Genomic DNA, 24,894 nt, shown 5'->3' on the forward strand with positions numbered 1-24,894 from the left:
AAATTGTAATTAACGTAAAAACCTTAGAGGAAACTTCCCGGAAGCTGCCTTCTTGATATTGCGTCTATGTACTTCTCATTTGCATGTGGAAGATGTTGTTATCGACACTTCTTGGATAAACAATCTATTGCGATCTTTTGTCTTTGTTACTTAAAGATATCAAAACTAATCCAATCGCCTACATTTGTTTCCTTACTGTTTACTTGTTAGGGCATCTAGCCTAGCGTGGTCAGAAACCATTTGACGAGAGCCGGTGGGTCCTTTAGTGTGTACGGAATAAGAGACATATATATTATCATTTACATCATCTCTTCTTAGAAAGAATCATAATCATACATTCTCTCACAGTATAAATAACCATATCTTTGCAAAGAATCCTAAGCAAAAATGAGTACGAATGTAAATAACGGCTTCGCAATTATTGTTGTCTATCATAAAAATTCTATTCACATACGACCAGTACTAAATAGTGTTCCAAGGATAAATTGGTAAAGGTAGCACAACACACAACAAAAAACACAAACGATATGGGAATTTTACATTATCACATAAACTACAATCTTTTCTTCTTGAAAAGTTTGATAACCTGCAGTAGTGAAGCAATTCAGTCTTGTAGAAAAGCGATTATTATGTTTTCAGACTTCACAAAATATGAAACGTATAGTTAAGGTGAAAAAAAAAACAAGCTGACCGATTGTATAAACTTCCGCAAAAGAAAAGATTCTTAAGCTTGATTATTAGTGATTCATAAATAATTATATGATACTAGCAAACCTAATGGAGCGCTTGAACCACTCCAATATGATGAGGAACCACCCCAACCTAATAAACATGAAAACTTTGTTAAAAGCGTTTTAGAAAACGTAAGTGGTAGCAAAAGCGTTTTAGAAAACGGAAGCACATTAGCGGTAATAAAAAAAAGGTACCAGTACCGTCTAATGTTTTACTTTAGAGCGATTTCTAATGTTTCAAAAATTAGTAAAACCTAATTTTGACTTGTAAACCAATACTGCTGTCTCTAATTCACATATTAAAATTATTGTGTTTTCTTTAGTAATACTGTACTAATTATATAACATGTTGACTAGGAGAGACCAGACAGAGGAATTGATTCTTTGATTATTTTAAGAATAATATACTTAGGGAATTTTTATTGGGTCTGATGTGTTTGGTACCTTTTTATCAGTAGTGCGATCTGACACTATCACAATTCACAAACGCATAAACCCTTTTTTTTTGCATGGCCTAATCAATTTATTATTAATCAGTCTTTTTTTTTTTTTTTTTTAAATTAAATAGGAGTGAGACGAAGCAAAATTCTCCTGGCGAGAAAAAGAAGCAGCCATGGTTGGACCACAAAGACCTCAAATCGTCCTCTTCGGTTCTTCAATTGTTCAATATAGCTTCACCGATGGTGGTTGGGGTGCCACTCTCGCTGACATCTACTCTCGCACGGTTTGTAAATTCTCTCCTCTTCTTCTCCCTTCCAATTCCCAATTTTTTTTTTCCCAATTCCCGACTTGTAGTTCTGGAATTTGCCGTCAGGACTTGATTGTGTAGTGAATAATGTAACAATGAACCAACCTAATCTGTTTAATGCGGATGACCCTTTACTATTCCCAAGTGGAGAAACTGTTTCAGTGTTAATAAAGCTAATGATTGAAGATAAAGTTCGTACCTTTATGTGTGTGTGTGTGTGTGTGTTTTGATTTCATATCCACAGGCTGACATCATCGTTCGTGGATACGCTGGTTGGAATTCTAGGTTTGCCTTAAAGGTCTTAAACCAACTCTTCCCAAAGGTACACTATCTTATGTATGATTCCTCATTGAGATGATCACCGTGAAAGATTTGGTTTTTCTTGACCTCTGTTTTTGTTTTTTTGGTTGGTTGGTTTTTGTACTGTTAGGATGCTGTGATACAACCTTCATTGGTGATAGTCTATTTTGGTGGGAATGATTCAATGGATCCTCATCCATCAGGCTTTGGTCCTCATGTTCCTTTATCTGAATTCATTGATAACATGAGAAAAATTGGAGTGCATCTTTTGGTAATGCCTTTTCAAAGTTTTTTGAATGTTGGTTGAGTGACATGTTTCATTTGTTAGTGCCTCTCTGAAAGGTGTTTCCTTTACTTGCTAACTCTTGGTATCTTCTTATTCCTCTTGTTACCAGGGACTTTCGGATAAGACCCGCGTCATTTATCTTACTCCTCCGCCAATGAATGAGAAACAGATCCAGCTAGTTTTTGGGTACATGTCTTACTGAAGCAGTCTCTTACTATTATCTTTTGGATGTTTGATAATTAGCTTTATGTAACTCATGTATCAGGGATGTGATAAAAGGCCGGAGTAACGAGCTGTGTCGTCCATATGCAGAAGCGTTGTTAAATCTATGCAGAGAGATCAATGTGAAAGGTGTTGATATTTGGACAGCAATACAGCAACAAGATGATTGGTTGAATAGCTGCTTCACGTGAGCTACTACAACCTTCATGATTCATTTAACTCTGAAATGATTCTTGGTTAAACTTACTCCTTGGGTTTGTTTTTACTTCGTAGAGATGGGATCCATTTCACAGCCAAGGCAAGCGAGATTGTCTTGAAGGAGATACTGAAGGCAGTGAGAGAAGCGGATTGGAAACCGAGTCTTTACTGGAAGTCATTACCTGTTGAGTTTCCATTTGATTTTGGTGTTCCAAACTCCATAACCCTTTGTGATTTGGAATTAAACAGAAACATGCGGTATGAGCCAGACACCGTAAGCCTTTGTGACCAAGAGTTAAACAGAAACGAGCAGTTGGAGTCACCACCGCCTACTGCCCGGTTGTAAAACAACACTTATTTAGAGATTATGCTACTATATTGACATCTTGATGGTGTTACCAGTTTCACTCTTTATTTGCATCTGGATATTCATATTGCTAATTTAACATTTGGTTAGAACTTAGAAGCTTTGTTATGTATCATTAGGTTTCATTGGGTCGTCGGATAACAACAATCAATCAATTCTCACTAGTATGCTTCAGAAAATACAAAACAAAACACATTCAAATCTACAAACTCTGTTTTCGTTTGGTGAACACTAGTGGTGGTCACTACACAGCCAATTTTTTTTTCAAAAATCCTAAGACAATGAAGGTTGAGAAAAAGTACGTAAATGTCTTATGAATCATTGTATTTGTATGATCATTGTTAGATTAATTACCATAGAGAAGTGTTAAAAACTTAAAATTGTGTATCAATATCTTTATTTAATACACTACTAATTAAATTATATGTTTTTTGGTAGGAGACTAATTAAATTAAATTGTAATGGGTAAAACTCAACCTATTAAGAAAGGATAAAATAGGTATTGCGTCTAACAGAAACTTCTAAAACATAGTCCAAAAACGACAAATCACACGAAGAATATATGTCTGTTTTAACATAAGTTTACGAAAACACCCTCAACTTTTGTTTTGTATTAAATTAATCAAAAAGAGTCCTCAAAAGTCAAAAACATTATAAGGTAATAACATTACTCTCTGGATATCTTTCCTTCTAACGTTCAACCCCGGCGACGAAAAGAGGGAAGACTTGCCGGTAAACCAATCATAAAAGTGTAACCGTTACATTATGGATAAGCTTAGTCACAGATTCTCATAGGTTTTTTTTTTTTTTTTTTTTTTTTTTTTTTTTTTTTTTTTATCCTTATTAATTTCTCCAATTTTTTTTCTTTAACAATTCTCCACCTTTCCCTTCCAACTTTTTTTTTGTCTCTCTTTAGAACCGCCGAGATGGATTCACCTCTTCATCCATCAACGCCGGATCTTAATGTACCTTATTATCCTGTGTTCGTCATAAGGATCTCAGCTTCATCTTCTTCTCATAACGTCGTCGAAGGAGATGATGATGATGGTGCTCGTAGTAGTGGAAGTCATGGGGTTTTCAACTGGGGTGAGTTTTGCTCGTTCCGGAACCTTTCAGAGCCGAACATCTACTGCGTCACTTTGAGTCTTCTTGTCTTGATCTTTGGTTTGTCTCTCAACTTCAAAACTTTACGATTTTTTTTGTTTTTTGTTTTTTGTTGGTCTTTGCTTTTTGACTTAATTCTCTCGATTTATGATGATGATTCCACAGCGTCGTTTATTCTGATTAACAATCTTTACGGAGCAAAGAATGTTTGGCTTGGACCTTCTTCGTCCATTCTTGTTGACCCAAGCTCCTTTTTTGTCAAAAGCATTATGGTTTGTCTTTTTTTTTTTTTTTTTTTTCTTTTCTTTACTCACTCCTCTTTAAGTGTTTCTCTTGATCATCAAGGGTTGTGTTAATTTATTGAATTATTTTTGTTAGGTGAAGGAGCTTGATTATTCCAAATCAGGCCTTCAGCTCTATGGATTCTATGGGTCCCCACCTCTGGATTTATTTGTAAACTGGTCAGAATCCCGAGTGTTTCCTCTCTCACATGATACTTACAAGGTAGGTTTTAGATTTCTCTGTACTACAATATGTTTGAAGTCAGAATCTATTATAGTTTTGATTGTCATTGAATACTCTTGTAGACAATTTATTGATCTGATTTCATTTTCCTCAGGGTTGGCCTTATAATTTTAATGAAGGATCTTCAATGAATATATCGTATAGGGTTAAACCAGAAGGTTCTGCGGTTCAGCTTGTGGTCAATGAAGGTTAGTATATATATTGTAGTAGTTTTGTCATTTTTCTATGCCTGCTTCTGCCTGTTGGTTTGAGGCTGCTTAAAATCATGTAACAACACAAAGAAAAACCTAAAAGCTTCACACAAACCAAATAACTTGACTTAACCCGAGACTTCATTGGTATATAGTATCTACTATAACGTAAAGCAAAACCCGAACTAGAAAAGGAAAATAGCTTTGAACAAACTAAGAGGATATAGAAGTGTGAGTGAGTTTGTTTTTTGTTTGAAAGTGTTATCTTTTAGGGAAAACTGATTATTTCGGGGCTCTCAATTCGTAGGAAGTCAAGGCATCTCTCGGACGTTTTGGGAAGAATCTGCATTTCATTACAATGCATTGTCGTGGAATCTAATTGAGGGTTAGTGTAATGAAAGTTCCCAACTTAAAATGCATCGTGTTATAATGATTACCATGAGTTGATAAAAGTTCTTTGCAGGGAGTGGTATGATTGAATTGAAGATGATTAAGTCTTCAAGTTATTATCTTGCTGTGGCTAACTTGAAGACGAGAAAGGACGTCGAGGTAATAATAACTGACTTATCAAGTAATGATTTTGGATTATGTTTTTGGTTTTTGCACCGTCCATTGCTTTACTTGACATGATGTTTGTTCAGGTGGAACTGACTATTGATGTGAGGGCTGTGTTGTATGATACTAAACAATCATTCTACAACTGTACCTTCAGCAATGGCGAGTGCACATTCAAGCTCAATGCAATGTCCCTTGTTGGAAATTCTGTTGTCGTAACTTCACCAGCACCGAGTCATGAGGTATGTATTTGTAAGACTAAACACCAACAAAGTTATTATTATGAATCTTAGCTCAATTAATGTTCGTTTCACTTCCCCTGCCTTTGAGCTTAGGGAGTATCCATCGAAGATAAATGGCACATAAAGTTCACATATCAACATAGAGGGATTGGATATGTAATTTTCACTGGTAAACATTTCAATCTTATAAATGTCAAGTTGATAATTGGATTAGAGGATTAGTCAGTTTCTTTTTGACAAGAATTTGAAGCAGTAACATGTAGTATTATTGCAAATGTAGGTGTGGTGACTTGCTTCATGGTGGTAACGTTACAATTCTGCAACAAGTTACAATGCTGTTGTGAAGAGGGATATCTAACGGGGAATGATTTCGCTAGAGCATTTTTACGTGAAAACAAAGATGACGATGTTTCAAGCATTGGTTCATGTAATGAGCCTTTTGCAAATGATGATGCTGATTTAGAAGATAATATGGGACAAGTGGATGAAGCAAGTAACCAAACTAGACGTCTCTGTGCCATTTGTTTTGATGCTCCAAGAGATTGCTTTTTCCTCCCATGTGGCCACTGCGTCTCCTGTTATGAATGCGGAACAAAGTAAGTTTTTCTACACGAATAATTGATAATATACAACTAGACATATCAAAACTACTTGATTGCAAAATAGTATTTGCTTAATGTGTTTAATGTATTGGGACTGACCTGAAATATTAAACCTTATGAATGTGTAGGATGGCAGAAGCTGGTGGGAATTGTCCAATATGTCAAAAGAAGATGAAGAAAGTAAAGCGTATCTATACAGTGTAAGATGAGTAAATATATAAATCTCTCTAACATGTTGAATCCATAGACCCATTAATAATAAATTATCATTTGATCTTGACAATGCGCATTTCTTTCTTTGCATGATTATTTTATTTCGTCCCCATGATCATCTTTTTGATCGCACCATTTGTTAAAACTTAAAACCACCATAGTTTTAGGCAAATATAGTGAATCATTGTTTTGTTGACTATAACATTCTGAAATGGGTTGAAGCCTGAAATGGTAAGTCAAGTATCTGTTGATGACTTGGGAATATGCGTTACAGTGGGAATGAACCGTACAAATCTATCTCCCCTCCAAAACACAACCCTCTCCAATACACCAATATCTGACATTAATCAAGCTCTACGTTAATAATAAATTACTTTAATCAAGCTGTATGCTGTTCTCGTAGAATCCAATCCCTTTGCTTTAAGATTGGCTAGTATATTAGTAAGATTGGCTAGTATATTAGTAATAAGGTTTCTCTCTTCCTCTAAGAATGACCTAAATGGATTCAGTTCGTATGCAAATACAAATGCAACATCCACATCTCGTGTATGGATCTCGTAACGTGGAAGAACAAATCCCCTCGTTATGGGTATGTGGTTCCTCGGTTGGTTTCTCAATTTTTTTTTGTTCCAATTTACTCTAATTAAACCAGGGCGTCAGCTATATGGATTCTCTATGAGTCTCCTTCTTTGAACTGTGATGTGATTGGTCATAATCCCGACTGTTACCTGTCTCACAGGATACTTACAAGGCAGGTTTAAGATTCTCAGTACGGTTTAAAATTGTCATTGAAAAACTGAAATCAAAGATTCAATCTTTACCTATTTTTTAGTCAGAATTGATTCTAGCTTTGGTTGTCATTTGAATTCTCTTTTTGACAATTTATTGAACTGATTTCATTTGTCTCAGGGTTGGCAATACTATATCAATAGAGGGACTCTTTTTAATGTCATCACCTATATAAGGTTAAGCCCCAGGGTTCTGCGGTTCAGCTTCTGGTCGAGCAAGGTTAGTAATAGTAGTAAATATTGTGCTATATATATTTTCAAGTTGAAGATTTTCTTCCGAAAATAATAGTGGTCTTTGGTAACAAAAGAATAATTACTTTCTAATGGTCGGTCTAAAAGAATGGAGTAAAATTTTTGTGTGCTATGTTGTGTAAGAGTAAACTATTTGTTTTTTTTTGTATATGATATGACTAACAATAACTTTGTATTGTTGACCAAAATGATTCTTTTAATAATTATTCTTTTCTGTATTTAAAATTTTTGGTAAGTTAATAAGAGGTAGTTGATATGACTAGCAATAAATTTATTAGTAGTTGACTCATATTCGTATATATATATAACTAAAATTTATCAATGAGAAACACAAGTAAAACTTAAAAATGGGTTTACATCTAGCGCTCGTTTTTACGTCTTATCTGCTATTAACGTTAGGGGGCAACGGAGTTATGCATGTGAGATTCTATAACTTCTACTTTGTTTGCAATTCTTTAATTTTGATATGAAAAAATAAAATTAATTGATTTTTCAGGATTTCGATTGTGTGGATATATACAAACAACCGGCTTTCCAACATCCAATGTTGAAGTATCACAAAATTCCGGTTTGGTGGTTAAATTTTTTCAATCATATATGAATAAATGTGGCCAACATTTTCTCTAATTAATAGAGAATAATGTTGTAATTATTTTTTTAAAACTTAATCTTGTTATTTGGTGTTATGTTATAGGAAAAATTCTTTTCAAATGAAATCCATACTAGCAACGATAAATATAAAATAGATCATCAACGTTGTCCCAATGGAATGGTACCGATTTTAAGGCAAATAAATGGAACTGAGAGCGTCCATCTCGACACATTCGAGTATCCTGGCCAACATGTAAATCTTCTTCTTTTATCATCGTTTTTATTGAAATTTTCATATATACCATCCTGTATAACATTTTATCTTATTTATAGCACAAGAATTGATTGAACTCTCAGTTTGTATATGTGGAAAGGGACCTAAGAGAACTGAAACTGACTATACGCAATCACATTATTTTATCTTCTTTCTAGTGTTGTGATTATAATAATACATGCAAACTTTATATATTTTTATGATTTATACAGTTTGCAACAATTGAGACCATTTTAGATGGAACCATCTATCGAGGAGCAAAGGCTTATATAAGTGTTCATAATTTGACTGTACAAAGAAACCAATACAGTAAAAATCAAATTTGGTTAGAGAATGGACCTCGCGATCAACTTAATATCATACAAGTTGGTTGGGCGGTAAGTTTTTATTTAACGTATAAACCAAAATGTGTACTTTATATAACATCATGCGATTTTACACAAGGAACTAAAACTTACAAATATGATTTATGTAATGAAAGTATATATATATAAATATATGAGCATAGATTAACTAAGAGATCCCTAAAAAATGTGGAATAATTACCCACAAAAACAAGAAAATAACTAATTTATGATGATTTAATGTTTGTAAATTCATCATGAAATATTGGAGAAAAGAGTTTGAGTATACACTTTTTTTGTAACAAATATTTTCATAAAATTTAAATTTTATACAGGTGCATCCAAGATTATATGGTGACAGTTCAACTCGATTTACAATATATTAGACTGTGAGTAAATTAATTATTTTCTTATCTATGTTTTTTACAACATAACTATGTTCTTTATACATGAGAAATATTCTTGCATAATTGTTTATATTCAATATTATATTTTTATTTATTAGGCAGATGGCTCTAAAAAAACTAGATGCTATAATACACAATGTCCTGGCTTTGTTCTTGTTATTCCAGATCTTGTGATCGGAGAAGCGTATGGTAATACCTCTATTTATGGTGGTAAAGTAAGCGCTTTTATTCAACCGCGAATTTTTCAGGTAAAAAATTCTCGACTTTATGTATGATAAATCATCTATTTGACAAGAATGTTGGATTTCTTTTAATAATTATATTAATTTCAACTATTTGGATTATGCTTCAAAATACTTGAATCCATCTTCTTTAGAATTTATTGCAGGCTTTTTTTTAAATATAGTTCATTTTTATGTTTCTTATTCAAATCACATATATAATTATAAATTTCAGAGATTTAATTTAATAGTTTTTCTAATGTTTTAATATTTATTAGGATGGCTTCACCGGGAACTGGGTACTAAAAAGAGTCGATAAATTAATAGGATACTGGCCCAAAGAATTATTTACACATTTAAACAAAGGAGCTTCTTTGATACGCTTTGGAGGAAATACGTTTACCTCTCCTGATCGTGTGAGTCCTCCAATGGGAAACGGTCATTTTCCAGTTGCAAATTTCCAGAAAAGTTCACATTTTTCGTTTATTAAAGTGAAGAATTTGAACTACCAAACCATTGATATGGAAGCTAAGAAAACAAGACGCTACGCAGATTCTTACGAGTGTTATAGACTAACGTATTGGGGATATCTTAACTTTAGTAGAGTAACCTTCTCCTTAGGAGGACCAGGTGGAAATTGTGGTACTTGATGATTACTGATTCATGTATATGTATCGACCAAAGCTATATCAATTTGCAGGAGAAATAAAGTTGACTAAACTATTTCCATATTATTATGCTATGCTGCACCGAGACGGGTACTGATACGGGATACGGGTATGGGGACGAGAACGGGAAACGACGAAGTAAATTTTTAGAATTACGGATACGGCAAGAGTATGTCAGTTTTATAATATATAAAATATAAAAATATCCATAGATTAATAAAATAAAATAAATAAAATCATTTATAAAGAATCTTCATGAAACAAAACATGACTATAATATATTAAATAATAATTAAAATAAGTTATTCTTTGATAAACTCATTCTCAAAGCTAAACAGAGAAGTTTGTCTTCACCAAAAAAAAAACAGAAAAGTTTGTGTGTTTTGGTTTTGCGATGAACGATGTCAATGTTCAGTAAAAATGCAAAAAGATGAGATATATACAGCATTGATATTTGTAAACCCTAATTAGACAATATTCAAAAGGTTAATTTTCCTTTTCTTTTTTTGGACAATGGAAAAAAAAAGAAGTTAAATTCCCTATTGTACAATAGAAACGTTTCTGTGTTGTTTATTTGCCTTCTCCGTACCTGAAACGTTTCCAAGACGGGAAACGTCATGGAACTGCCGTCCCCATGATTCATAGTTATTATGTACGAAAAGTATTTAAGGTATTCAAGAAAACAAAAATTATGGACAAGCGTAACAAAATTTTAAGTTTTTATTTTAAAACACAAAAGAAGACAACGACTTTACATTGTACATTGTTATACATATATATAGATATATATTTTTGTTATCATATATTTGCGTTACTCAATTAGATTTTTTTTCTTATGAAGAATATCGTCTGGTGCTTTGGCTGTGTAGAAGTGCTTTGGCTGTGTAAAAGTGCTTAACATCAAGAGGGTTGTATTAGTATTATCATATAAGCAAACTGAATTTTTAATCACAAATCATTATAAATAACATAATAACAAAATAAATTATTACAAATTTTCATAAAAAAAAGTTAAGTCTGCAGTTTACCGTTAATTAATACTTGGTATTGTTATTGTTTGTTCACCATTTAGTACATATATATATTTTAATTGTTATTGTGATTTGCATTGTTCTTTTTATTTTTTATTTTCCTTTTGTTCATATAATGGTTACTAGTAGAAGCATTTTGGTGTCCCAATTATTTAGATTTTAACATATATATATATATATATATTTTTTTTTTGTCAAACCAAAGCTTTCAATTAAGCTGAAGCCTCAATAAGAGGTGAGTTCTTACAACAAGAGACTAGGTAACAACCCGCACATAGTGCAGATAAATCAATTTAAATAAAATTATTATTTGGGATTTGATATTTGTTTGTATAAAATAAAATATGTAAATAATTCTTTTTTTGTTTTATTCAAATTTACGTTTATTTATATAAAATATGTTTTATCCGTGAAATATTTGAAAGTAAATAATAATTTTAACGCTGTGAAAAAATTTGTATGAAATTTATTTTAATAAAACATGAATAATTATTAAATTTTAAAAAGAAATTAATTTGTTGGTTTTTAAAAAAGTATAATATAGTTTCAAATTAAATGTCTACAAATAGTTTAATTTATTTAATGAATTTTTATTTAAGTCTGTAATGGCATATATGTAATTAGGATTAATTAATATGGTTTATTTGCTAAAATATGTTTCGAGCTCTCTGGCGACGACACATCAGCATTTTTTCAAGAGTGCTTCTCTATTAATATATAGGGGATAACATAACCAAAGAAACAGATAGATAAGAGCTCCATGAGCTTAACAAAGGGATTTTCAACTTTAACAAGTCTTACAATATTTGAAAAGTCTATTGTAACTGCGGATTCGTCTTTGAAGCCAAGCTTCACGAGATCCTTGACCAACAGGTGATCATGAACGGCTCTAGCGGATGACGCATTCGAGCTTGTAAAAGGGTGTTCCACAGAGGGATCAGATGGATGGCTTCTCGCCAACATGAGAGGGATCAAAAGCATAAGAGCAGAATCTTTCAATCTTTTAGAGATAGACCTCATGAATTTAGCTGAAGCTACAACCGGGGTTCGCAGAGAATGGGCATCAAACCGTAACAAAGCAGGTGGGTCCTCCCTCACATGAAGCTCAAAGCCATGGAGGTTAAGGAAATCCACACAAAGCTTGTAGCCGGTTTGGCTTTGAGAATTATCAACAGACCCAAACTTATAGTCTAGTGGCAATAGGTGGGAACAAGGGGCAAAGGGCATAAAAAACATGTTCAAATCCACAACCAGATCAAGATCATATGTATAGCTAACCATTGCAAACATCTGATCAACGCTAATATATTGGCCTCGACACACATATCTAACAAACCATTCTAAAGACACCAATGTTCTGCTACCGAGGGTTACTCGACTTGATCAAGCAGAGGTAATGGGTGCTAAAAAGGATGAGCTTGATATAGACTTATCAACAACGGATCTGGGAGGGTTCATACTCGGTTCAAGGTCAGGGAGTAGGACAGTGGCTTTGAAAGCAACACAACACATAATGTTTGAGACAGAATCAACTCCACATAAATTCAACATTAAGTTTGCATCCGATGACAAGTAAAGTGCAATATCCATACGGTTTTGATAAAGGAGTAGGCTAGTCTTCTCTAAAGATAGTGTTCCTATGACTGAATGGGAGAGCATTCTCGCCATTATCAAGCAAACACGATTATGAGTAAGGCTAAGCAGAGCAATTAAGAGATCAGACCTGGATATGGGACACAGTGGCGTTAATGGGCTACAAAGAGAAGCAAGGCCTATCCTCCCAAACCCTAGGGTTGCTGGTGTTAGGTGCTGGGAGAAAAGGTCGTCGCCGTTCTGCAAGATCAGAGAGACGTGCGGCGGTAACACACTTGAGGGAACCATCGGCCAGCTTTGGAGCTCGTCGTGTGCCGTCGACGTTCCCATTGGAAAAGGCACATTTGATGGTCTAAGAGAAGCTCCTGCCATCAACGAAATCCAGTAGGAAGGGAACAGTGGTGGTGTCGGTGCTAGTCCAGATCTAGAGCCAGTTGGTGTAACGATGAAGTTTTGCTCGGATGTATACGGTGAGGAGCAACTAGACTGTTGTGAAGCTTCTGTCATCGGATTCACGAGCGGGACCGCATCCGAGATCTGAAATAGATCGGAGCTTGTAGAGCAGAGATCTGCTCTTTCGTCGGTAAAACAACCCTTCGAGTAGAAGACTTTTTGGAAAATTGCATTTGGATTTTTAGGGGAAACAGATTTAAAGGTGGAACAAACGACCAGGGAGAACCTTATATAGATTAGAGAGAGATTAAGAGGGGTTGTTACCCCCTCCACGCCGGCGATTAGAGGTGTCACCAACGCTGAAAAGCATGGTTTGTAAGAGAGTCTCGAGTCCCGTGCCTAGAAGCTTTTTAGGGCGAACCCGATATTTTTTTTTCCTTTTCTTTATACCATAAAGACAATTAAAACACACAAACACATTAGATTTTAACATATATGTATGGTCATTTTCAGTTTTAAATCTCAAAACGTGAACTATCTGAGAACCACAAATATAACTATGGTTTTTATTAAATAACTATGGTTATATCCTATGACCGAAAACGTTGAAAAATCGTAGGAAATATTTTTATTTAAAAATAAATATTATTAAATAACTTTGTGGCTTATGGTGTTATTCACAAATTACCTTAATCAAGCTGTATGCTTTTGCTTCCATTATTACATTGCTATAACGTTGCCTAGTAGTAAGATTTAAGTATCATTAGGATTGTTAATCTATTAAAAAAGATTACAAGCCACTTAGCATAAAATCTGATGGACTTAAGTTAAATCAATGTACTTTATTTTAGCGTTAAATTAACAGTTAATTAACTTTAAAATACTTTACTAATAGATTGAGTTTAACAGAATTCACAGTTAATTAACGTTGGCCAAAGGATAAATTTGGAACTTTAATTAAAATTATAAAAGAGATTAAAAAAAAATAAAGCAAAACATAAACTCTACGGTTAATTGTTTAATTTATTTATTTGAGGAAGTTACATAAATACCCTCAGTATTTGTTATCTATTTCAAAAGATTCTCTCGCACTCTCCTCGTCGTTACCGTTCAGTCGACCGAGAATCAAAAAAAAAAAAAAAAAAAAGACCAAGAGTAGACTCGGCGCCGGTGGACCAATTTGTTCAAACCATTGAGCGTTACTTTATTAATAAACTTGCCCTTATCCTTTATCTATATCATGGATACACTTCCTCACCTCACAGATTCTCAAGTTCTTTTTAACCCCTATATATAAATTTCTTCTAGGGTTTCTTCAATCCCAAATTCTGAACTCTTTTTTTTTTTTTTTTGGTTCTCTCTTTCTCTAAGAATCACCGAAATGAATTCAGTTCGTATGGAAATGCAACATCAACGTTATCGATTACGTAACGTGGAAGAAGAGATCCGCTCGTATGGGGAGTTTATGATTTACTGCTTCGTTCTCGCTATTGCATTGTGGTTCTTCGGTTGGTTTCTTCAACTTTTATTATTCCAATTTACAGTATTGATTTCGAAAGCTTTTGTCTTTTATTTTTTTTGAATCTGACTAGCTTCTCGATGACTCACAGCACCGGCTTTTCTGATGGAGAGTATTTGCGGATCAGAAAATGTCTGGCTTGGACCCAATTCGTCCCTTCTTGTTAAACCAAGTTCCAGATTTGTCCAAAGCATTGAGGTTCGTCTGGGTTTGGTTCCCCCTAGCTATCTCCTTCTTCTTTTGGTTCTGTTTATCATCAATGGTTTATTGAACTTTTTTTTTGTTAGGTGAAGGAGCTTGATTACTCTAAACCAGGGCTTATGCTTTATGGATTCTATGGGTCTCCTTCATTAAGCTCTGTGGTGAACTGGTCAGAATCCCGAGTGTTACCTCTCTCACAGAATATGTACAAGGCATGTTTAAGATTCTCTGTATTGTTTGGAATTGTCATTGAGATTTGATATCAAAGATTCAATCTTTTTTAGTCAGAATTGATTCCATCTTTGACTTCTCTTCTTGACAATTTATTGAACTGATTTCACTTGTCTCAGGGTTGGCGATACTTTTTTAATAGAGGGACTCTTTTTAACATCACCTATAAGGTTGAGCCACAGGGTTCTGCGGTCCAGCTTGTGGTCGAGGAAGGTTAGTTAATATTGTAGTTTTGTCAAATGCTGATTGCTCTGCTTGCCTGTTGGTTTACTATTGTCATTGAGGCTGTGATAGAGTTTTAAAAACACATGAGCACAAAAAAAAAACCCTAAATTGATGGAAACCACTGAACTTCATTCGTATATACTAAAACGTAAAAGCAAAACCCCAACTAGAAAAGGAAAATAACTTTTGAATGAACTAAGAGGATATAGAAGTCTTAATGTGAGTGAGATTTTCTGTTTGTAATTGTTGCCTTTATTATTGGATATAAATACTGATAATGTCAAGGTTCTCAATTTGCAGGAACGCGAATCATGTCTCATTCGTCGTTGGACAAGATTCCATTGCATGACACCGCTAGGTCACGGCATCTAATTCAGGGTTAGTCAAATGGAAGTTCCTACTTAAAAAAATGCATTGCGTCACATTGATTACCATGAGCTAATTCAAGTCCTTTACAGGGAGTGGTATGATTACATTGGAGTTAAGTACGTGCTGTGGTGGAGAGGTGTTCTTGGTGAATCATCGGTTGGATCTCCCTCACAAAACTCTTTTTAATCATCTTCTTCTTTACCAATAATTATGAGACTTTGGATGAAAACGAAAATACCATGAATGAATGAATTTGTTGCTCACTCATTTTTACGTAATAACTTTGTATATTTTGTTAATATATCCAAAAAATATAGTACTAGTTCTTAGGGGTGGGCATTTAAACCGAATCAAACCAACTGAATTCAAACCGACCCAAACCAAACCCAATCCTACATTTCAACCATTCAGTTATATATGTTTTTTCTACCGAACCGAACCAGTAATCCAATATGTTTCTTAAATTAATTAATAATATTATTAAAATTATAAACATGTGATATTATCTATTACCATTTGCATTTTATTTCTATTTTACATTATTTTAACTTTTCTAATAAAATTAATTAAATATAAATATAAATTTATTTATATTTAATATTAGGTATTAATTTTAATTTTCCATCTTTTCTAATTTATTTGATTAATTAACTATTATAAAACTATAATCAATTTTATTTTGTTACATTAATTGATTCTTAAACCTAATTAAAAATGAACGAAACTAAAACCAAACCGAACCAAACATAAACCGACCCAAATACAAACTAAACCAAACTAACTTCGGTTGAGTTTGGTTAGAGTTTTAACAAAACCGAACAAACCGAATCGAAACGAACCCAAACCGAAGTCGAACTTAAACCTAAATGCCCATCCCTACTAATAGTAATTCTTAAAGGTTTATGAAGTTACGAGGAGATTCATGTTTGTAATTAATGAGTCTTTTCTAATTTTAATTTTTTATTATTACAAGCCATTTAGCAAATCTTACACAATATTAAATAAATGTATTGGAATTAGTTAAATCAATAGTATATTTGAGGTCAAAAAAAAAATCAATAGTCTTATTTTATTTTAGCATACTAATAATGAGTCAAACTCTTGAAGTTAAAAAAAAACTTAACTTAAAAATACAAATATTGATTTTAAACTTAACAGTTAATTAGCGTTGTCAAAGGACAATTATGGAATAACAGAAGAAACTATTAAAATAATAAAATAGACAATTTTCTAAAACAAAAACATAATCTGAAGGTAATAATTGTTTATTTATTTATTTAAAGGAAGTTACATAAATACCCTCATGATTTGTTATCTATTCAAAAGAGTCTTTGACCTCTCATCGTTACCGTTTAAACGACGAAGAGAAAGAAGAGACTAAGAATCGCCGCCGGTGGACCTGTTTACGCAAACATGTAGTGTTACACTAATAAACGTGTCCTTATCCTTATCTATATCATGGACACATTTCAGCACCTCACAGATCCTCTCTCAGGGTCTTTATAATCCCTTTAGATTTCTTCTAGGGTTTCATCAACCTCAAATTCTCATCTCTTTATTTTTTCTTTCTGTGTTTCTCTCTTTCTCTAAGAATCACCGAAATGGACTTTCGTATGCAACTGCAACCTCCAATTCTCGGGTATCGATCTCGTAACGTGGATGGACAATTCCACTCGTGTGCTGAGATTAAGGTGTATTGCTTCGGTCTCGTTATGGTTTTGTTTATGTTCGGTTGGTTTCTTCAACTTTTTTTTTTTTTTTAATTATAATTTACAGTTTTGATTTTGATTATATATGAATCTGACTAATTCACGATGATGTCTCACAGGATCGGTTGTTCTGATCGAGGGTGTTTACGGATCACAAAATATCTGGCTTGGACCGAATTCGTCCATTCTTGTGGAACCAAGTTCCATATTTGTCCAAAGCATTAAGGTTCGTCTGGTTTGGTCCCTCCTATATATCTCCTTCTTCTTTTGGTTCTGTTTATCATCAAGGGTTGTGCTTATTTATTGGATTTTTTTATTTGTTAGGTGAAGGAGCTTGATTACTCTAAACCAGGGATCCAGTTTTGTGGATTCTATGGGTCTCCTCCCTTGAATCGTTTGGTGAATTGGTCAGAATCCCGAGTGTTACCTGTACTCTCACATGATTCTTACAAGGCAGGTTTAAGATTCTATGTACTGTTTGAAACTGTCATTGAGAATTGAAATCAAAGATTCAATCTCTTTACCTATTTTTTACTCATGATTTATTCTAGCTTTGATTGTCATTGGATTCTCTTTTTGACAATTTATTGAACTGGATTTCTCTCAGAGTTGGCCATATTACTTTAACCGAGGGACTTTTGTGAATATTACCTACACGGTAAAACCAGAAGGTTCAGCGGTCGAGCTTGTGGTCGAGGAAGGTTAGTAAATATTGTAGTTATTTCATATGCTGATTGCTGTGCTTGGTTGTTGGTTTACCATTGTCAGCAAGGCTGTGATAGAGTCGTAGAAAAAAAACATGAACACAAAAAAAAAACCTAAATTGATGGAAATCCACTCAATCGTTGAACTTCATTCGTATATAGTAGTATATACTCAAAGGATATAGAAGTCTTAATGTGAGAGATTTTATGCTTGTATTTGTTGCCTTTATGGGATATATATACTGATAATGTGAAGGCTCTCAATTCACAGGAACACAAGGCATCTCTTCTTCATCGTTGAACGAGATTGCATTTCGTCGTGACTTCGCTTGGTCATGGAATCTAATTCAGGGTTAGTCAAATGGAAGTTCCTACTCAAAAAAATGCATTGTGTTATACCCACGAGTTAATAGAATTCTTTTACAGGGAGTGGTATGATTCAATTGGAGATAAGTAAGTCTTCTGGTTATTCTCTTGCTGTGGCTAACTTGAAGAAGAGTAAGGACGTAGAGGTAAATAATTACTGATCAAGTAATGACTTTGGAATAGGTTTTTTTTTGGTTTCTGCACCGTTCATTGTTTTACTTGACCTGATGTTTGTTTGTTTGTTCAGGTGGAACTGACTATTGATGTGAGGGCTGTCTTGTATGATACTAAACAATCATTATACAACTGTACCTTCAGCAATGGCGAGTGCACATTCAAACTCAATGCAATGTCCCTTGCTAGAAAGTCTGTTGTCGTGACTTCAACAGCACCGAGTCAGGTATGTACTCGTAATACGAAACACAACACTGTTATTATTATTATGACTCTTAGCTGAATGAGTGTTCACCTCACTGTCTCTACCTCTGGGTTTATAGGGAGTATCCATCGACGATGAATGGTGCATCAGCATCTCATATGAACATAGATGGATTGCATATGTAATTGGCACAGGTAAAAATTTCAATCGTTTCAAAAGTCAGTTCATTATTGGATTTGAGCATTGGTTAGTTTTCTCTTGTTAAAACAAATTTTGGATGAGTTACATGTATCGCATAAATGCATATGCAGGTCTGGTGATTTGCTTCATGCTTGTAGCTACACAGTGCTGTGGTGGAGAGAGACATCTAACCGAAAATAATGATTCAGCAAAAATACCTCTACTTGCACATAAAGTTGACGATGGTCTGTGTAATGAACCTTTGACAAAAGATGATTCTAATTTGGAAAAGTCGATAGAAAGTGATGATGAGGAAGCATATAACAGATCTGCCTATACCGTTACTTGTAATGTTGACATGTACTTTAAAGAAGTCTAATATGTAGAAAGATAACTTTGAATCTATAATAATAGAGCAATAATAATAAATTTATCATTTGATATTAACAAGTTTCACTTTTTTCTATGCGTTAATTCTTTTCATCTCTTTGACCATCTTTGTGTAGTGTCGTTGCTTATTCATTTTTAATTATTGAATAGTAGTTCTTAAAGCTTTACTAGGATAATTACAGTTCATGTTTATATTCACGTACAGTTCATGTTCTTAAAGCTTTACTAGGATAATTACAGTTCATGTTTATATTTATATTACAATGATATTTTATTAAAGCATTTTCTTATACAGCTGATTTTTTTTTTCTGTTTAAAGTAACAAAAAGTTCCAAAATCTCTAGTTTCTGTCATATACTCCCTTCGTTTCAAAGTATAAGATGTTTTAGAGAAGTTTTTTTGTTTCATAATACAGGATATTTTCAAATTACTATACAACTTTAGATTAATTTAGTATTTTATATTATGCAGTATTGTGTCTGATTGGTTAAACTTGTTAAAAGTAAAAACTTCTTAATCTGCGTACTTTAGTAAAACATATTATATTTTGAAACTGAGTATATTTCTAACCAAAAAAAGGAAGAACACTATCCGAGTCAGTGGTTTCTTCGACACACAAAGTTCATAGGGAAGTGAGCTTCCACGTCAACAAGATAAACCATCTCTTCGGGACTATATTACATAGGGAAACAAATCTTGTGGTCAAAGTTTCCATACACCTAGCTTCTTTTCTCTACACTCACCTCCCATTACAATCCCCAAACTCCTTCATCTACAGAACCGTCCGATTCACTTACTTTGACTATCTTCTCTCGATCGGACCACTCACAGTCCACAAACATATTTCAAATCACGACCCTCACTCACTCCATATATAATAATCCACCTTCCTCTGCTCCACACACTCTCTCTCAAAAACCCTAAATGGCAGAAACAGGAGTTGTGGCGGTGTACGGCGAAGTAGCCATGACCGAGACAACGAAGCAGAAATCTCCCTTCTCCGTCAAGGTAGGTCTCGCTCAGATGCTCCGAGGCGGTGTTATCATGGACGTCGTCAACGCAGAACAAGCTCGAATCGCTGAAGAAGCAGGTGCCTGCGCCGTCATGGCTCTTGAACGTGTTCCTGCTGATATCAGAGCTCAAGGCGGCGTTGCTCGCATGAGCGACCCGGAGATGATCAAGGAGATTAAAAACGCGGTGACGATTCCGGTGATGGCTAAAGCTAGGATTGGTCATTTCGTCGAAGCTCAGATCCTTGAAGCAATCGGAGTTGATTACGTCGACGAGAGTGAAGTACTCACACTAGCCGACGAAGACAATCACATCAACAAGCATAACTTCAAGATCCCTTTTGTTTGTGGTTGTAGGAACCTCGGTGAAGCTTTAAGGCGGATCCGTGAAGGAGCCGCCATGATTAGAACCAAAGGTGAGGCTGGAACTGGAAACGTCGTTGAAGCCGTTAGGCACGTGAGGAGTGTGAACGGAGCTATTCGTTTGCTTCGTAACATGGACGACGACGAGGTTTTCACTTTTGCTAAAAAGATCGCTGCGCCGTATGATTTGGTTGTGCAGACGAAGGAGCTTGGAAGGTTACCTGTGGTTCAGTTTGCTGCTGGTGGAGTGGCGACGCCGGCGGACGCGGCGCTGATGATGCAGCTGGGGTGTGATGGGGTGTTTGTTGGGTCGGGTGTATTCAAGAGTGGGGATCCGGTGAAGAGGGCTAAGGCGATTGTTCAGGCGGTTACAAATTATAGAGATGCGGCGGTGTTGGCGGAGGTGAGCTGTGGGTTGGGTGAAGCAATGGTTGGTCTTAATTTGGATGATAAGGTTGAGAGGTTCGCTAGCCGCTCTGAGTAAACCAATCAGATGTCACATGTTTTTTATTTTTATTTTTATTAAAAGGTTTTTATGAAAATTAAAATATTCTGTTTGTAAGAGAAATTGGTTGTCTTATTTCATGAAATTATACTTTGTGGCAAATTCCAATATTATTTGGCTTTTGTGAGGATTTAAAAAAAGAAAGTGCGTTTCAGCCACATAAGTATAAACGATAAAAAGTGCGACTACGTACGTATGAACTTTTGCCATTGGGGTTGGCTGTTGGCATAAACCGTTGAAGAGTCAGGGGTGACATGTAGATTTTACTGGACTATTCGGCATAGCAGAACCCATCATCATCTCATTTAGCATAATAGGGAGATTTCACCCTATATTATTGATTGGATATTTTTTGCTACCATTCTTTGAAATTTTGCTTACAAATTTAGAATTTAAGTTCACCTTCGGATATGTAGTAGATTCTAGATGCGTCTAGATTCTCATTGGAAGCCGAGATTTCCACCCGATCGCTAAAACCATAATAACCCATATTCTCAAAGATCAGCTGAAATGCTGAATGGATATTTCTTTCAATCGAATTAAGAGATTGAGATCTTCAGGGACTAGGCAATCCTCGACGTACCAGGAGACGTATGTGACACTAGCCGCCCCTTCACAATTAAAAACATGTAAACGCATAAATAAATTACAATCAAATTAGATCCATTAACCATTAATTTACTCGATCAAGAGATGATAGAGATAGAGATTGAGAGATAGAGAGTGAGGTCTTATAGGATAAATTTTCGTTCATGGTTTCCACAGAGATGATCACAAGAGAATTGAGAAAACAAAAGCAAGTTAGGGTTTAGATCGGCTTAATTTGTCATGTTTTCCAGCCGTTGGATATCAAGCATAATAGTGTTAGATCTATGTTATATTTTCAGCCGTTGGATGCGTCCAAGGTAAACAATTTTATTGCTGAATTGCCAATTTATTCAATCGCACATAGAGAGAATCTTCCGGTACACTAAAGTCGGTCCTTAAATTTACTGTAGTGGCTGTTTACGACCGGTTTTATCAAACCAATCCCTGTTAGTATATAAGAAAAAGTAAACATGATAATTTGAATATTCGATACCCAGTTATTTTAAGTTTTTTCTTTATTATATTGTGTAAATGTACGGTTCATTACATAACATTTAGTAACGGAAGTATCAAGTACATATAGGACTATAACAGATTATACTTGGGGTGTATAATTATAATCATTTACTTGATAACAGTGAATCGACTTGGTTCTTTCCAGAAGGACCATTTTGCCTAATCAGAAGACGGTATTCATCGAACCTGATCGGTTTATAAAGAGCGGGTCGGTTTTTGGTTAACAGTTCTTCAACTGGTCCAATCGGTATATCACTTCTTGGGTTGTAGAAGAATGCCAAAGAGACTCGATCCATACCGGGATTAACGATCACCTGATGCTCCACGCTTTTGTAAATTCCATTGCTAAGTATCTACAAGTTGACCCAAACATTATTATTGGTTAGTATTCGTATCTGATATTCCATTTCCAGATATAAGATGAAATATCACATAATACTAAGATATCAAGATTAGATGACTATTTGCCAAAATACTAAACAATCGTCATAGCATTAGCATGTATGCACTATTTTTAAGAAAATATAATTCTCCGCACATTTGTAAACCACCTAAGCCTTAGCTAAAATTATGTAAAAAACCATTTGATTTTGCTCCAACCACAGATATGGAGTTTATAAAATTAAATGTTGTCTATATATGTACCAGTTATGATTATATTTTAATATTTTAGATGTAAAAAGAACATAGAATCTCTAAATCCATATATAAAATAGTAGTTTTTAATTAGAGAAGGAAAACAAAAAACACAACAAAGCAAACACAAATACCTGAATCTGATCTCCCATATTGACGACCAAGGCATTGGGGACTGATTTAACGGTGACCCAGCCATCACCACGACGGACCTGGAGGCCAGAAACCTTCTCGTCCGGGAGGAGAATTGTGATGCCACCAGGGTCAGAATGGGAAGAGAGACCTAACGTCAGATGTGGCTGGGGGCATTTTGGGTAGAAGTTTGTCCTGAGAGAAGCACCGACTTTGTCTTCTCCTCCTAAGGCCTTCATCAGACGATTTGGTTCCAAACCTAAACTCTCTGAGAGCGTCTCTACCAGCCTCTCGCACAGTTTTCTCACTTCTTCTCCATACTCTTCGATCAATTCTCTGCGCGTTAGTTTTACCTCGAAATGTTAATTAATTACAGTGATCTATATAGAACAACTATATGTAACTTAACCTTTTACCAAAAAAAAAACAAAAAAACAACAACAACAACTATATGTGAGATTCGTTTATTACAATTTTTTTTTTGTGAAGTAGCCCATCAGTAAATCTTAACATCTAGGTTATAAATAACACAATATTATTTGCATAGTATAGTTTTCTAGCTTTTGTCCGATCGGTCAATTATTTTATTAATACGCAATACAAAGAAAAGTCATGTTTCACGTGGGTATAAACGACCACATGTAACGTGTTCACACATTTAGACACGTGCCTAAATAAACGTTTCGACCAAACGGCCATGTGTGTACGTTTATGCAAGCTGTACTTCCACATAATTCAGATGCTTGAACACCCTAAAAATAAATACACACGCAAGCAACGTGTCCCCATGCAAAACATTCACTTAGTAAAAACTCTTTGTTTTAGTAAAGGGTTTCGTTAGAAACTACTGTATATACACTTAGGAATAGAAAAATACTAGCAAACCTAAACCGTATATTAATACGCAATATAAAGAAAAATGAGGTCATAAACGTTTACATAGTTGCATAAATCAGGTCATAAAATCATGTACCTGATCTTAGGGGGGTGAGATGGCCACTTGGAGGGGTTTCTTATGGAAGAAGGCAAGTAATTAAGGTAGAAATAATCACTCCAATCTAATTTAGCATCTTTCACAACCCCAAGGCGGCTTCCATAACCTTCGTACGTGTCCGGTGAGTTTGCGAACTTCCTTTTCTCGTCTATCGGTAGCTCGAAGAACTCACGCCACGCTCCTCTCACTTTCTCCATCAGCGCATGGTTCACACCGTGGTTCACCATTTGGAAGAAACCCCACTCCTCACACGCCTTCCTTACGAGCATCAGCCCCTCTGGCTTCCCCCAAACGTCGCCCATGTCTAGCACGGGGATCTCCATCTCAGCATCGGATTGGGCAGAGTTCAGGACGGGTCTCTGATGAGAAGGTTTCACATACCGGCTTGGTACGGTTGTTACGCCGGTTTGGGACAAGGCTTGCACGGAGACAATCGGCTCAGGCCAGTATGCAGCCATTTTGTGAATTGTTTTGGAATTTAGATAAGGTATACTCAAGGGAGAGAGATAAGGGAAATGAAAGTTTTAGATGGTGGAAGAAGCAGGGACGAGTGGGGATATAAATAGAAAATTAAAAATAAATAAATAAATATGAAACGTGAAACAATTAATGAAACTTTTATTCCAGCCTCTTTTTTTCTATTGAATTTCGAGGTCGACTTAGTAAAGTTTGCATGCTGAGCTAAGTTGGATGAAAAACATTAATAAGACACGTTTTTAAAAGAGTTGTGGATAAATGTCGACAATATTGTTTTTTTGTGTCTTCAATGACTTTTAAAGTGAGGAGATGGGGATATAATTTCGGCGCCGTGCGACGGTTTGCATCACAAAAGTAATATACAATTTGTCTTTACTAAAATTTATTATACAATTTGTGTAATTTTATTTAAAAGACTATGATTTAGTACAATACCTTTTGCATTATGGCTGTTATTGGAGACCTCTCTTTCGTGGAATTCATTTTTTCTTTTTGAAAAATGCACATAAAACACCAATCAACAAATTTATTTAAAAAATTTGTTGTTTTGTACA

The 24,894-nt window shown here is 34.8% G+C and overlaps 7 protein-coding genes and 1 long non-coding RNA gene across 10 annotated transcripts; 6 read left to right on the forward strand and 2 right to left on the reverse strand.

The window, feature by feature from the left end:
• The first annotated feature begins 1,061 nt into the window (after positions 1–1,061).
• LOC104782253 (GDSL esterase/lipase At2g38180-like) lies at positions 1,062–2,948 on the forward strand. The gene is made up of 6 exons (XM_087511688.1): positions 1,062–1,455; positions 1,724–1,801; positions 1,910–2,050; positions 2,175–2,251; positions 2,331–2,474; positions 2,561–2,948. Exons 1-6 carry the CDS (start codon positions 1,345–1,347, stop codon positions 2,829–2,831), a joined length of 822 nt encoding a protein of 273 aa, XP_087367814.1. The 5' UTR covers positions 1,062–1,344; the 3' UTR covers positions 2,832–2,948.
• A 545-nt stretch (positions 2,949–3,493) lies between these two features.
• On the forward strand, positions 3,494–6,354 carry LOC104782255 (E3 ubiquitin-protein ligase APD1-like). Of its 3 annotated transcripts, none has more exons than XM_010507133.3 (11): positions 3,494–3,647; positions 3,769–4,016; positions 4,122–4,228; positions 4,335–4,460; positions 4,576–4,669; positions 4,980–5,057; positions 5,136–5,221; positions 5,314–5,469; positions 5,563–5,638; positions 5,750–6,065; positions 6,200–6,354. In XM_010507133.3, exons 2-11 carry the CDS (start codon positions 3,779–3,781, stop codon positions 6,273–6,275), a joined length of 1,353 nt encoding a protein of 450 aa, XP_010505435.2. In that variant the 5' UTR covers positions 3,494–3,647; positions 3,769–3,778; the 3' UTR covers positions 6,276–6,354. The 3 variants fall into 3 exon arrangements, with proteins under 3 accessions (XP_010505435.2, XP_010505436.2, XP_010505437.2); XM_010507134.3 differs by having other exon boundaries at positions 3,497–3,584; XM_010507135.3 differs by lacking the exon at positions 3,494–3,647 and having other exon boundaries at positions 3,655–4,016.
• Positions 6,355–7,674: 1,320 nt separating this feature from the next.
• On the forward strand, positions 7,675–8,158 carry LOC109132545 (uncharacterized). Its single transcript, XR_015597578.1, has 3 exons — positions 7,675–7,743; positions 7,821–7,892; positions 8,019–8,158. It is a non-coding gene; the product is annotated as an uncharacterized LOC109132545 (long non-coding RNA).
• Positions 8,159–12,243: 4,085 nt separating this feature from the next.
• Positions 12,244–12,960, reverse strand: LOC147946273 (uncharacterized). The gene has a single exon (XM_087509557.1). It carries the CDS (start codon positions 12,958–12,960, stop codon positions 12,244–12,246), a length of 717 nt encoding a protein of 238 aa, XP_087365683.1.
• Positions 12,961–13,945: 985 nt separating this feature from the next.
• LOC104784252 (E3 ubiquitin-protein ligase APD4-like) lies at positions 13,946–15,654 on the forward strand. The gene is made up of 6 exons (XM_010509305.2): positions 13,946–14,354; positions 14,457–14,563; positions 14,653–14,778; positions 14,917–15,010; positions 15,323–15,400; positions 15,481–15,654. Exons 1-6 carry the CDS (start codon positions 14,228–14,230, stop codon positions 15,597–15,599), a joined length of 651 nt encoding a protein of 216 aa, XP_010507607.2. The 5' UTR covers positions 13,946–14,227; the 3' UTR covers positions 15,600–15,654.
• A 1,084-nt stretch (positions 15,655–16,738) lies between these two features.
• LOC104782256 (E3 ubiquitin-protein ligase APD1-like) lies at positions 16,739–19,176 on the forward strand. Its single transcript, XM_010507137.3, has 9 exons — positions 16,739–17,122; positions 17,220–17,326; positions 17,425–17,553; positions 17,708–17,801; positions 18,076–18,156; positions 18,231–18,316; positions 18,418–18,570; positions 18,668–18,743; positions 18,861–19,176. Exons 1-9 carry the CDS (start codon positions 16,993–16,995, stop codon positions 19,106–19,108), a joined length of 1,104 nt encoding a protein of 367 aa, XP_010505439.1. The 5' UTR covers positions 16,739–16,992; the 3' UTR covers positions 19,109–19,176.
• Positions 19,177–19,651: 475 nt separating this feature from the next.
• On the forward strand, positions 19,652–21,141 carry LOC104782257 (pyridoxal 5'-phosphate synthase subunit PDX1.1). Its single transcript, XM_010507138.3, has one exon. It carries the CDS (start codon positions 20,044–20,046, stop codon positions 20,974–20,976), a length of 933 nt encoding a protein of 310 aa, XP_010505440.1. The 5' UTR covers positions 19,652–20,043; the 3' UTR covers positions 20,977–21,141.
• A 941-nt stretch (positions 21,142–22,082) lies between these two features.
• Positions 22,083–24,609, reverse strand: LOC104782258 (jasmonate-induced oxygenase 4). Its single transcript, XM_010507139.3, has 3 exons — positions 23,843–24,609; positions 22,872–23,205; positions 22,083–22,454 (listed from the first exon to the last, which is right to left on the reverse strand). Exons 1-3 carry the CDS (start codon positions 24,319–24,321, stop codon positions 22,206–22,208), a joined length of 1,062 nt encoding a protein of 353 aa, XP_010505441.1. The 5' UTR covers positions 24,322–24,609; the 3' UTR covers positions 22,083–22,205.
• Positions 24,610–24,894: the final 285 nt, after the last annotated feature.

The sequence above is a fragment of the Camelina sativa genome, chromosome 4 (genome assembly GCF_030686135.1).
Source record: "Camelina sativa cultivar CO46 ecotype springtype chromosome 4, ASM3068613v1".
Lineage (NCBI taxonomy): Eukaryota > Viridiplantae > Streptophyta > Magnoliopsida > Brassicales > Brassicaceae > Camelina > Camelina sativa.

What these genes read in the sequence shown, in the direction of transcription:
- LOC104782253 (XM_087511688.1), top strand. Translation starts at nt 1,345, where the DNA reads ATGGTTGGACCACAAAGACCTCAAATCGTCCTCTTCGGTTCTTCAATT. An exon ending in CTGACATCTACTCTCGCACG is followed by an intron (nt 1,456 to 1,723) that starts GTTTGTAAATTC and finishes TCATATCCACAG; the next exon opens with GCTGACATCATCGTTCGTGG. An exon ending in TAAACCAACTCTTCCCAAAG is followed by an intron (nt 1,802 to 1,909) that starts GTACACTATCTT and finishes TTGTACTGTTAG; the next exon opens with GATGCTGTGATACAACCTTC.
- LOC104782255 (XM_010507133.3), top strand. Translation starts at nt 3,779, where the DNA reads ATGGATTCACCTCTTCATCCATCAACGCCGGATCTTAATGTACCTTAT. An exon ending in TCAGCTTGTGGTCAATGAAG is followed by an intron (nt 4,670 to 4,979) that starts GTTAGTATATAT and finishes CTCAATTCGTAG; the next exon opens with GAAGTCAAGGCATCTCTCGG. An exon ending in CACCAGCACCGAGTCATGAG is followed by an intron (nt 5,470 to 5,562) that starts GTATGTATTTGT and finishes CTTTGAGCTTAG; the next exon opens with GGAGTATCCATCGAAGATAA.
- LOC147946273 (XM_087509557.1), bottom strand. Translation starts at nt 12,960, where the DNA reads ATGACAGAAGCTTCACAACAGTCTAGTTGCTCCTCACCGTATACATCC.
- LOC104784252 (XM_010509305.2), top strand. Translation starts at nt 14,228, where the DNA reads ATGAATTCAGTTCGTATGGAAATGCAACATCAACGTTATCGATTACGT. An exon ending in GATTTGTCCAAAGCATTGAG is followed by an intron (nt 14,564 to 14,652) that starts GTTCGTCTGGGT and finishes TTTTTTTGTTAG; the next exon opens with GTGAAGGAGCTTGATTACTC. An exon ending in CCAGCTTGTGGTCGAGGAAG is followed by an intron (nt 15,011 to 15,322) that starts GTTAGTTAATAT and finishes CTCAATTTGCAG; the next exon opens with GAACGCGAATCATGTCTCAT.
- LOC104782256 (XM_010507137.3), top strand. Translation starts at nt 16,993, where the DNA reads ATGGACTTTCGTATGCAACTGCAACCTCCAATTCTCGGGTATCGATCT. An exon ending in AGAAGAGTAAGGACGTAGAG is followed by an intron (nt 18,317 to 18,417) that starts GTAAATAATTAC and finishes TTGTTTGTTCAG; the next exon opens with GTGGAACTGACTATTGATGT. An exon ending in TGCATATGTAATTGGCACAG is followed by an intron (nt 18,744 to 18,860) that starts GTAAAAATTTCA and finishes ATGCATATGCAG; the next exon opens with GTCTGGTGATTTGCTTCATG.
- LOC104782257 (XM_010507138.3), top strand. Translation starts at nt 20,044, where the DNA reads ATGGCAGAAACAGGAGTTGTGGCGGTGTACGGCGAAGTAGCCATGACC.
- LOC104782258 (XM_010507139.3), bottom strand. Translation starts at nt 24,321, where the DNA reads ATGGCTGCATACTGGCCTGAGCCGATTGTCTCCGTGCAAGCCTTGTCC. An exon ending in TCTCACCCCCCTAAGATCAG is followed by an intron (nt 23,206 to 23,842) that starts GTACATGATTTT and finishes ACTAACGCGCAG; the next exon opens with AGAATTGATCGAAGAGTATG. An exon ending in ATATGGGAGATCAGATTCAG is followed by an intron (nt 22,455 to 22,871) that starts GTATTTGTGTTT and finishes GTCAACTTGTAG; the next exon opens with ATACTTAGCAATGGAATTTA.